The 12,430-nt window shown below is 37.1% G+C and overlaps 1 protein-coding gene across 1 annotated transcript in view; it reads left to right on the top strand.

Moving 5' to 3' along the window:
- Positions 1–12,213, top strand: part of LOC139723925 (elongation factor 1-beta-like) — a 61,292-nt gene extending 49,079 nt beyond the window's left edge. The window contains exons 3-7 of the mRNA XM_071635128.1: positions 3,466–3,589; positions 4,159–4,195; positions 4,697–4,819; positions 7,837–7,904; positions 11,999–12,213. Of these exons, the coding sequence (XP_071491229.1) occupies positions 3,466–3,589; positions 4,159–4,195; positions 4,697–4,819; positions 7,837–7,904; positions 11,999–12,082 (436 nt within the window). The 3' untranslated portion in view covers positions 12,083–12,213. The remainder of the gene's footprint in view (positions 1–3,465; positions 3,590–4,158; positions 4,196–4,696; positions 4,820–7,836; positions 7,905–11,998) is intronic.
- The last annotated feature ends 217 nt before the right edge of the window (positions 12,214–12,430 follow it).

Raw genomic sequence — 12,430 nt, 5'->3', positions numbered from 1 at the left:
CATTTTCGAACGAATGAATATAAATAATGGTATTCGCAATTTGTGTGTTTCGGAATAACGAACCCTCGGAATAATAAACCTTTCGAAACTAACATCACCCGGAAACAGAGATTAACGAGATTATTAAAAAAAAAAATGATTAATCGCATCATTGTCGTAACACGACAAAAATCAGATAAACGTCAACACCATTTGTTAAAAAGAAAACGAAATATATTTCAACTCAACGCGTTCAAAGCAAAAATACAACGAATTCGAACGTCATATTAGGTTAATAAACTAAGAAGTAAGTTATAGCCAAGAGATAAATCATTTCACATGGATAACATTTCACGACCAGCCTTTTTTTTTTTCATTGTTGACTTTTTTTTTTAGTCGGGAAGGTGTCCATCATCGTGTAGAAACTGAAGGAATTAAAGCTGATCTCCTGTCTCACGAAGCGAGGTAAAAAAAAAAAAAAAAATGAATAGTACTTTGCCAGCCGACGGCTATCTATAGCAGACTTCGCGGCCGAAACGTCGTATTAATTTTGTCGCGTTTACCTCGCTTCGTGAGACAGAAGATCAGCTTTATTTCCTTCAAACTTTTTTTTTTTTTTGTATGAAAAGGAGGTGCCGCAATTTAGTTTCAATGTTTGAGAAATAATGTATCAGCGGAAAAATAAGCAAAGAAAATGGGATTCTATCGTGATAGCGTCCGATTTTCTGTGCTCATTTACCACTGATAAAATATATCAATTTCTGGGCAGTTTCCTTCTGTTTGCGTTTTAGAAAAAAAAAATACAGATGTGTAACGATTTACTGACGGACATAATAAAACAGTTCTGACACCTCATTTTCATAACTTTGAGAATCATTAATGAAGGATAAATTCGGCAGATCGTTTGGAACAGCAATATAAAGGGCTAATTAACGAGTGCAAAACGTCTTTAAATCGAGATAGACCAACAACGAATCAACAGGTCATTAAAATGAAAGTCCCGACTATCTGTATTACCAGACACTTATTTTCTGTTGCCGTGAATTCCGTCCTCAGAGGCTGAAAAGCGAGCGAAAAGAAAAGGCACCAATTATTCACAAAGATCTTAACATTACGAGTGTAAAGAACTAAGTGAATCACTCTCTTCTGTTCCGCTGCAAAATATACAAATGTTGTGTTTCAATGCGACATTTTGCGCGGCGCAAAATCGCATTGCAGCTACGCGCGATACTTTCACTTAGGCGCCGTAGATGGCGCTAGACACTTTGACCGGCGGAGCTCCGTCGGTCGATGCGTTCGCGTTGAAACGTGTTTGTGAACGCGTTACCGATGCGCGGTTCTACGCGTAGTAAGTTTAACGCGATCAGCACTGTATGTTGCCAGCCACATTTGTATTAATCATACAAAAAAGGGTGAAGGGTTGGATGAGCTTTGTGTAAGAATTAGTGTTTATTCCTGTGTCTACTCAGTCGCATGAACAGGCTCTTGAGACCAACTGTTTACAAGACTAAAGTTTTCATTTTCTTCAGGTGCAAACTGCGAAGTCACTTCTTTGACGAGCGACACATACAATGTATGTACTATGGCAGGAGCATAATGGCCAAAGAAAGATTAAAGGACAAGTTCACCTTCATAAACATAAGGATTGAGAAAATGCAACAATATTAGTAGAACACATCAGTGAAAGTTTGAGGAAAATTGGACAATCGATGCAAAAGTTATGAATTTTTTTAATTTTTGTGTTGGAACCGCTGGATGAGGAGACTAATACAGCTTGTGAGTCATATGCGTACAACAGTATAAAGAAATGTAAAAGAAAATTCAACATATTTTCACTTTTTTCGCATAATAAAAGAGCACTTGACTTGCCTCTTTCTAAAGGCAGGGGGAATGATATTACCCATAACATTTGTCGGTAACGAGTCATGGGAATGTGTACTTTTTTCAAAAGATGGAATTTTGTGAAATTCTCTTTATATTTTCCTTATATTGTTGTACGCATGTGACATCTAAGTTATTCATACACTGCAGTAGTCTTCTCATCCAGCGGGTACTGCACAACAACTTCAAAAATTCATAACTTTTGAACGGATTGTCTGATTTTCCTCAAACTTTCAATGATGTGTTCTACTAATATTGCTACATTCTCTCAATCATTATGTTTATGAAGGTGAACTTATCCTTTAAAGATTTTTTGTTGCCATGTTTAGTTGCTATTGTACAATTGTACAACTTGAACTGATGAGTTCCCTTCCTCCACATAAGAGTTCCAGAGGAAGCAATGGTAAGGAAGCCAAGGTGTAACTAACTGAGTAATTACAACAGTTCTTGTACTGAACTGTGGCATAATATCGTGATTTGACCTTGCATGAAAAAACCAACAAAAAGCCGCCCGATATGTTTTCGTAGTTAAGATTGAGGATGAAATTAAGAGATTTTCTCCTATAATATGTTGTACCTAATCAGAATTTTGATCCTCTGACCTAATTAGGGTAAGTGATAGAAATTCAAGTTTCTTGGAGTGCAATGCATTTGGGGCGTAAGGGGTTTTGAAGTTACAGTTTTTTTAAAGTTTGCTGCCCAACTCCTTTACTTTGTTCGCACAAAAAAGGAATGTAACGATTCACTTCAACTGCTTGTATGAGGTTGATCCTGAAACACCATGTAGAACTGTTGAAATATACTACTCACTGTTACAACTCAAAAATATTGTACACTACAGCCGGGTATTTTGACAATTTTTTGTAAGGTTTTCCCATAATACTGTATTCCTTCCAGGACTAAAACTGGTAGAAAATGGGGAGAAAAATCACCTCATCCCAATTCTTTTACTTGATATTATGCTTTTAATAACTTCAGGATATACAATACATGTAGTATGTACAAAATGTACATTTGTATACAGTACGTGTGCTACATGAACTACTCCTAGAAAGTGCACAAAAATAAAAACCAATATTTTTATCAGAATACTGTAAAACGAGGAATTTTCGCGTGCACTTTAATTTGGCGAATTTCGTGAGTGCCAAGATTCGCGAAATTAAAATGCACGCGAAAGTCCTTGTTTACACTATATGCATTGAACGCCAGTGGCACTTCGCGAAAATTTCATGCCACAAAAAAGGCTGTCGGTTCCAATTCGCGAAAAATTCATGCCGCGAATATATCATGTTTTACAGTACATATTTTTCGATCTACAAAGAAATTGACTTAGGCCAGCTTTTTGCAGTTTGTGCTTATAGTCACAAAAAAAGAAAGAACCAAAAAAAAAACCAACAATGCTTTGTGCAAATACATTGTACACTCTTTAAGTCTAGCAAAGAATAATATGACAGCAAAAATGTACAAGTACTTGAGCCAAGCTTTTTGAAGAGACTTTCCTTGTGGTCCCATGAATTCCATCTGTTTGTTTGTTTGTTTGTTGGGTTTTATTTTACTGTGCCTGTTGTGTAAAGCCACTTCTATTTTGCTTTACTCTCGTTCCAGTCTCCCTGGTGTGAAGAAGGCTCTTGGGGAATACGGCCCATCCGGCACTGCTGCTCCAGCAGCCAAAGCTGACGACTCTGATGATGACTTTGACTGCTTTGGCTCTGACGATTCTGATGACGATGTAGGTGAAAGGATCAAAACTGAAACTAGTGCTCCATGAATTTGTGGAAAAATGTGTGCTGCACTGTTCTTTTTATGTTTATTCTAAATATATCTATGTACCGGTATATGTATACATTATGATATGGACTCCCGTTATAAAGAAGTCCTCGGGACCGGCAGTTTTTTTCGCTACAACAAGTATATCGAAATTTCATTATGACTGAACAAATAAACAATAAAAAAGCAGAGTGGATAACGTTGCGGCCCAAAATTTTTACTTCGTTGTAACCAGAATTTTGTTATTTCGTGTTCGTTATAACGGGAGTATACTGTATAAAAAATAAACAACTATGGCACATATTGCCACATATATATGTGGATGTGTCTTTGTTTATGTGATTGTGTGCTAATGCGTGAAATTAAAGTTGTGCATGAATGACTGATGTATAAGCTTAGCCTGTCTCAAGTTACCATGGTGTAATTCAGGTGTTTGAATTAGAACTATCCCCACTTACACCGTCATGCATTTCATGAATGTTCAAGAGTTTGATGTTCTCATTTTTTCCCTGTCTCTCTATCACCTTGTAGGACACACCTGTCAAAATTGTGGCCAAGAAACCAGCGAGTGAGTATCACTAAATGGAGAGAAATGTTATGTCTATTCAAGAGAGGAAAGCTCTCGAAAGAAAGGCATCTGAAAGTCGCGTGCTGAGGTGTTATATTGAAGGAAAAAAAAAAGATATTGCCTTTGAAGTGTCTTTACCCTCAAATATACATCGTAACAGGTGAACTGTTTGAACTTGAATGTCTGTACAGCCTTAATGCCACCAATATACATTAGAAAAGAAGCCCCTCAGGATGACTTAAATGCATGATTTAATGAACCTGTTGATCAAAGTGTATGAGTAACCATTGTAATGATACAACCATGGCATTCTGAGATGACAGTTACACTCATAATAATAGTACAAGTATGCATGTGCAAGGAGGAATTTAGAGATGGGGTTAACCATTAGGTTAGTCAAAATTACCATGGGTGACCTAATTGTGACATCGGGTGCGCATGTAATTTACAATTTTTATTTTTGTACGCTAATCAATTTGCTGTCCCTTTTCACTCCCACAGAGGTTGTCATCCAAAAGTCCAGCATCCTCTTTGACGTGAAGCCATGCGACGACGAGACAAAGTTATCCGACATTGAGAAGGCCGTCAGAGCTATTGAAAGGGATGGCCTGAAGTGGGGTGCCAGTAAGTATAAGTGATGCTTTGAGAATTTAAAAAAAAATGCATGTAACCTCAGTGTACTGAGGGCAAGGTGCCAATTTGCACATAAATACAAATTTTGTACATCCCAAACTGGATAAAGCTAAAATCATTTGGCATTCGCTTCAGCACATGCTTATAGTGCAATGCTATTATGAAGTAGTAATGGATGTATCCCATAACTAATCTAAGTTTATCAGTGGCGTACCTACAGCTTACAAGGCTTTGTACACTGTACTCTCAACTGTTTGAATGAAGCATTTTTGCAGCAGATGGATTAAGGTGTAAACGTGGGACAATTGGTTTGATTCATACCCATTGAATCATGTATTTGCATTTTATTAGCCTCAGGTGCATTGGTTTAATAGCTACCTTTTGCAATATAGTATTGTTGCTGCAAACCTCATTTAGTTTGTTTATGATGTGTGGCTTGGAATATAATTTGCTTCAGTGTATGTGGAGCTTTGATTTTTTTTTCTCCTGCAATGAAATGGAAATTATTTTTGTGTAGAAAGCAGATGGCTATAGGAGGATGCCCTTGGTCACATAATGGAGGTTGTCATGCATTTAGATCGCAATGGCTTGTGTGCTGTCTATGGACATAATTCCAACTGCCCCAAACAATAATTGTCCAATAGATGAATCTGACTTCCTAACACTGTTCGTAATCAATGTGGTAACCCTGACGAGGGAAGGCTTCCAAACAAGAACAATTTAAGCACTTTCAGTGAGTTAGAAATGCAGTGAGCCAGGTGTGTTGCTATGTCAGAGTGTAAATTATGTTTTGTTAGGCATACTTGAAGCCCCACCCCCCCCCCCATTAGAAATTACCTTAAAAAAAAGCAAAAAGTGACAAGAAAATTATTTTTTAAGGCTAGACTTGGAGGCATGTTGATATAGCAAAATCAGGAGACCAAATGTCACAACAAACATTTCTAAAAGGCATGAATCTATAGTATTTTTTTTTTTGTGTGTCTTTCAATGTCTATCTGTTTTGAAAACTTTCTAAAGATATTAACTGTATAGATTAGAGTATTTGTCCTCTATTTCACAGGTTTTGTTAAGGCATATTTTAGGGCTTGACTTTTTATGCCTCCGCCACGAAGTGGTGCCGGAGGCATTATGTTTTCGGGTTGTCCGTCCGTCCGTCCGTCCGTCCTTCCGTCCGTCCGTCCGTCCGTCCGTGCTTCCGTCCGTCCGTCCGTCCGTCCGTCTTTCCGTCCGTCCGTAATGAATTTTGTGGACAAGGTAACTATCAAAGCTGTTGAGGTATCCTAATGAAACTTGGCATGTATGTGTATTAGGGGGTGAAGTTGTGCCTATCAACTTTTGGGTGCACGTGCTCAAGGTCAAAGGTCAAAAGGTCAAGGTCAAATACATAAAATTTCACTATTTCCACCATATCTATGCAATGCCTGAAGATATTTTCTTGAAACTTAGTGTATGCATGTATTACCCAATTTAGATTCTCTGGTGAAAGTTTGGGTCATGAGGTCGAAGGTCAAAGGTCAAAAGGTCGAGTAAAAGTATTAAAACTTCTTTTTTTTCTCTGTAAATTGGAAAATTGTTCAAGGTATCTTCGTGGAACATAGTATATATACATGTACTGACTGGCAGTGATTATCTAGAGAATGTAGGGTTCATGGGGTCAAAGGTCAGGGGTCAAAGGTCAAGTGCAACACTCCAAAATTTTACTATTTCCCTCATGTTCATGCAATGCCAGCAGGATTAGTTTTTTTTTTTTTTTTTTACACTTGGTGTATGCATGTGTAACCTCATAGAAATTCTCTGGAGAGTTTTTTTTTTCTTTTTCTTTTTTATTGCCTCAAAGGTCAAAAGGTCAAAGATCAAGTGAAAGTGCTGAACTAACTTTTTCCTCCATATCTTGGAAGTGGCTCAATTTATCGTGAAACTTACTGCATATCTATGCATGTTCTACCTGAAAGTGATTATCTTATGAATTTTAGGGTCAAAGGCCAGATGAACATGGTAACAATTTACTATTCAGTACAGAAATTGCACTTTTTCTCCATACCGGTACCATGAAAATTACTCAATGCATAAATGTATGAATGGGTCAAAGTCAAGTTAAAGTCCTTAAATCCCCAAATACATGCTCTCCTATTCATCCAATTAAACCAAGGTCAAGGAAGGTGAACATTCAACACATTTGTGACAAACTTGTCATTTCAATATTTTGCCAGTTTTGTGAAAATGTAATCACACATTGTCCACATGTACTATCTAGACCTATTAGGAGAATCATGCATTATGGCGGAGGCATAACAGTCGCCATAGCGACATTTCTAGTTTTTTTTTCATTTTCCACCTAAGTTAAGCTCAGAAGTGTGTGTGAAAATGCATGCTAAAATCTAGCAAAACTATCAACACCTTCGTAATACAGTATGTCCCCGCAAAAAAATTACAACGGAACCCTCCACAATAATACCTTTAAAAATAGCGAATCAATCTAAGTACAAATTCAGGGTATGAAACTATAACCCATTGCCCACATCTTACAGAAAACCCCATTCGATTTGCTTCAGTGGTCAAAGAAAAATGAGGAATTTTGTAGAGGATGTCGGGAATCTCTTCCCTCCAAGTTCGATGATCTATAAATATGTGTGAATACAATAGACAGAACTTGGAGGGAAGAGATTCCCGACATCCTCTACAAAATTACGTATTTCTCTTTAACCACTGAAGCAAATCGAATGGAGTTTTCTGTAAGATGTGGGCAATGAGTTATAGTTTCATACCCTGAATTTGTATTTAGATTGATTCAATATTTTTAAAGATATCATTGCGGAGGGTCCCATTGTAATTTTTTTGGGGACATACATTACTGTGTAAAAATCATAAATTGAATGTTCGTATAATTGGTAATAGATGTCAAGTGCCATGATTAATAGACAATTCCTTTGCAGCAGCTACAGTTATAATTTTTTATCTTTATTGCAAGATCTGTTTTGAAGTTTAAATGTAATTCTTGTGACCCACAGGTAAAGCTGTACCGATTTGCTATGGAATTGAGAAGCTTCAAATCCTCTGCACTGTTGAAGATGCAAAGGTATGTATTGTAGATATTCAAACTTCAAACTTTTTTTTTTTTTCAACAGAATCTTCAAAGTAATGTGTGAAATTGGATGTACATATTATCAAATGATACAAAGGAAACAAAGGATAACACCATGTTCATACCTAAGATCATTACAAGAAGAGGCATATGACTGTATGCAGGCCTGAATATATATACCCGCCACACAAAAAGGATCTGAAAGTCGCTGATGGCTGAGCCGAGAAAATCAAGTTTGAAGTCGGATCATCAAAAAAAAAAATCGGTCAAAACCATTGGCTTTTTGTTTTTGACATAATTTTGTAGTTTAATGTTTCATCTATCATCTTCCGAGATTTAGAAGGTATTCAAGGGAAATGATCAAAGGAAAGGGAAGAAACTAGCATTTTTCTGGGCCATGATTTTCTGAGTTTAAATGGAGCAGAAACGTGTCCGAAGATTTGGACTTAGCGCTGCAGATAGGCTCCGCCGCTAGCAACGAGGGAGTAATCTTATTGGTGAAAGTTTTACATCCTGGTTACTGATTGGTCGTGCATAGACCGCTGGGGCTAAGCTTGAATGAACATCACGGAGGTTGCTGGGGGCATAACTTACATTGTCAACGGGTGAAAACTGTCTTACCTCCCCTTGATCACGATTTCGTCGGAAAGAAAATTTTGAAGGCATTTTCTCGAAATGCAATATCCTAGACCATTCAACATGCTCCCTTAAAATCATTGATATACGCGCATCCGAGTACTTATTATGAGTTGTGTTATGTGTGCAATTAAAGCAGAAGAGTAAGGGAATAAAATCATGTCATTTTCAGAAAGTTGATCTCCCCCGATTTTCGGATCCTTTTGTTGTAGTGGGTCACATATATGAACATATTTTCATATTTTGCGGGAAAAGAAATGGTGGTACCCATTCAAAACACTATGCTTGTACTATGTGGGTACGTAAGAGGGAAGGGGAAAGAGGGGATAAAGAGCTTACAACTCCAACTGTACAAGCTGAAATTTTTGTGGTTCAGTTTCACAAAAGATAAGTTCTTTAAGAAAAAAAAAAGTAGAAAAATCAAGAGCCGTACTAGCGCTGGATCATGCTCAACTGCCCAATGTAACTATTTAGGTTTAGCATATTTTACGGGCCACGATGAAGTTATATTTGGAGCGAAACAGCTTGCTAGTACAGTACTTTGAATGAATTTTGAACACACCACTTGTTTATACTCGGGGTATTACTGGGTGAAACATTTTGTACTAGTATTGTCACTTGTTATTCATTCTTGTATACTTTCATTGAAGGGGAAGTGACAAGCACAAGACTGTGGCAACTACAAAATTAACAAAGCAGGATAATATCTTTGTGTGACAATTTCTTAGCTAGAACAGTACTTTCATAGATCCTGCCAATAGTCAATGTAAATGCGAGTTTGGTGACACTCAGTGAGTTTTGCTACTTTTTTTATTAGCTGTGAAACATTTTTGTTTGTTCGTTTGTTTGTTTTTCTGTCAAAGTTTTTTCTCTGTTCCACCTATTTTCAGTTTTTGTGATGTGCATCGCTGGACCTTGTTTCTTTTCAGTTTCCTTGCAATGAAATCTGAGGAGCCTGAATGCTATAAGACTTAGAGTATTATACTAAAGTCTTGTATTTGATACATATATTTGTCAAAACCAAAAATTTGTCATTAGGGGAAAAAAAACAAACAAATGACCAAACGTTTATTAGGTCGCTAAGGGGAAGGAAAAGCTTTGATTTCCTGCTGTCTTAATGTGATGATAGATTTGTTCACTGTTAGTTCTGCTATTTTGTTGCTTTCTGGTTTTTATTTCTAGAGTGGCCTTCAGAATCCCCCTCAATATTTTATTTTTGTTTTGCTTTTTGTTTGTTATTGAATGCTGTGCCATGATTTTTCTGTCAAACTTTTTTTTTTGTCAATTAGAAAAACAACATACAAAAGATTGACAGAGCCCAAGGGGAGGCTAAAAACTGTACTGAAAAATGTCAGAGGTGGTCTCTTTTTACTTCTGTGTCTTTCCAGTGTCCATTTGTTGATGACATTTGGACATGAGAATGGTATTTGGTAAAAATTCTTGTATAAAACTGCCTCTCACTGTAGTATACAAAAGGTACAAACAAATACTGGGCATTATTTGGACGGTTCCATTGTGTGTTCGGACTGCCCAAGGCATGATCCAGTCACCAGAGATTAAGAGGCAGGATTTTGACGATTCCAAATACTGCAGTATACCCAGGAGTCAAGTGTGATATTTGTCTAGATTTCTAGGTAGTAGTATGAGGCAGTAGTCACATAATCCTTTCAGAGCCTGCAGAAATCAAACAGCAGGGAAAATTGTGGTTATTTGTTTCTTAATATAGAACAAGAAATATGGAGAGCTATGAAAATTTTTAGTGTACTTTCACTTGTTACCATGGTAATCAGCTTCTTTGTTAACAATCTAGCAGCTTTAACCCGTTGAGGACGGTTTCATTTTGCTACAACATGCATTTTCCATAGACGCTTGCCCGAGTATACTCGGGACTTGTCCTCAACGGGTTAAGACTTTCCCTCTTGTGAGTAATCATTGCTAATCAGTTCAGGCAACTCCACATTAATTACTTGGAAAGGGTTCAATTCATTTAATTTCATTAAAAAAAAATAGCACTGTATTTTGTGTGCAGGTCACAGATAGATTTGGACCATATGGACCATTTTGCATCATATGTGACCATGCATCACAAAACCAACAAAAAGTCACACAACCCAATTCTATGTGAGGACTCAAAATAGGTGAAATGTGTGCACCTAGTCAATCTTTTATTTTTTTTTAGTCTAAACAAGTCATTCTACATAATTTAAAGTGTTTTTTAATCATTATCTAAATGAGTAATTCTACATGATCTAAAGCATGGGACCCTGAAATAGAATGGAAATTGTATGGTTGTGATTGTTTTGGGCAGTTTTTTTAAAACACCTTTTTGTAGTGTGATTAGTGCCTAGGTATGTCTGAGAGGCCTCTTTCATTTCTTCAAAAGCCTTTACAGGCACTTTGCTTTCAACTCTTAAAAGGCTTATACGACTGCATTAAAAGTTAGCTGTAGTCAGAAATAGAATGTGTTAATGGAGTTTTCAAAATGTCAGCTTAATCCGATACTCCCTTCATTGTAGTAGCTATGGAGTTTTACATGTTGTTTTTGTCCAATTCATTGCATTGAGCTCAGCTGGGAGATTGAGTGCTTGAATAAACCCCATACTTCAAAGCCTCTTTTTCTCAGTAAACAGTTTTTTCCAGAATATGTACATTCTTTCCATTATTTAGATAGGTTAGGAAATTGTTTGTGGATTGAGTTATACATCATTTTAAAGCTTAGAGTTTTCTTCTTCAGACTCTGCCTTTGTTTTGTCTTTGGAATTATCACGTTGTGCAACATGCAACTGCCCTATCTCCCAATCTTGTTGATGTTTGGTGAATCAGGTATGCTGCGTACACATAATAAGCCAGTTCGTAGTTCCACTTTGCGCATGAGCAGAAACAAGGTCATTCGGACCAATAGGCATAATGGTTTTTAAATTCACTGGGATAAGCATCTGTAATGTAATGATTATTCATGAGATACTTATAAATGCTGCTTGCCAGCACATCCACCTGACAGCAAAAGTGGTATTTGGCAATATCAATAGAAAGAGATTGTCAATACATTCAATGCAAAATAATGAAATGGATGCTTTCCCAAGTGTAAATTAATGGATCGTTCTGCTCATCTGGTCAACGCAACTCTATTCTTTGTTTGAACAGGATTGTGAATCCCATAAATTGTTATGTAAAGCTTATGCATTATGTCGCTCTAAAACGAGTTAAGTGCCCCTAACCGACTGAGAAAAGCGAAAGGTCATTCGTACCAATGCGCCCATGAGCTAACTCCGAGCTAGCTTATATGTACCATGGGCTTTTATAACATGACAACCAAAAAAATATATATACGTTTATATATTGTACAACTGTACATGTATATGTCCATTTAATAAGCTATAGTTTTACAACTTTTGTAGAATTCTAACAGCACTGCATTTTTTTTTCTGGCTTTCTATTTTCAAAAAATTCAGGTCAGCGTACAAGATCTTGAGGACCAGATAGAGGAGATGGAGGAGGTGCAGTCTGTGGACATTGCTGCTTTCAACAAGATCTAACCAGGGACTCTGCGCACACACGTCTACTCTAGCAAACTTTGTCTATTCTTGACACTGATCAAGGTGTTACACACCAGCGTCCACCTCATCCCGATTGCAGCCATCGTCTTGCGGGAACCATCCCTGCCCCTTCTGTCACTCACTTCTGTCACAGCAAGATTTGATGATATTGACAATTCTTATGCACTGGACTGTAACCGTACCATGGAGAATTTAAAGCTTGAAGCAGTTTGAAGCCATATCTTGAGATCTGGAATAGCGACCATGATCAATTATTGACCAGTTCTTGAAGTGATTTGCCTTTGATTTTGGAGAAGGATGCTGAAACCATTATGTGGAATTATGTTC

Source organism: Diadema antillarum, unplaced genomic scaffold (assembly GCF_040938485.1).
Source record: "Diadema antillarum isolate AM-2024a unplaced genomic scaffold, OU_Dant_1.0 scf00000202, whole genome shotgun sequence".
In the NCBI taxonomy this organism is placed as follows: Eukaryota; Metazoa; Echinodermata; class Echinoidea; order Diadematoida; family Diadematidae; genus Diadema; species Diadema antillarum.
Note: the sequence above shows the minus strand (reverse complement) of the source record. Positions and strands in the feature narration are given on the sequence as shown.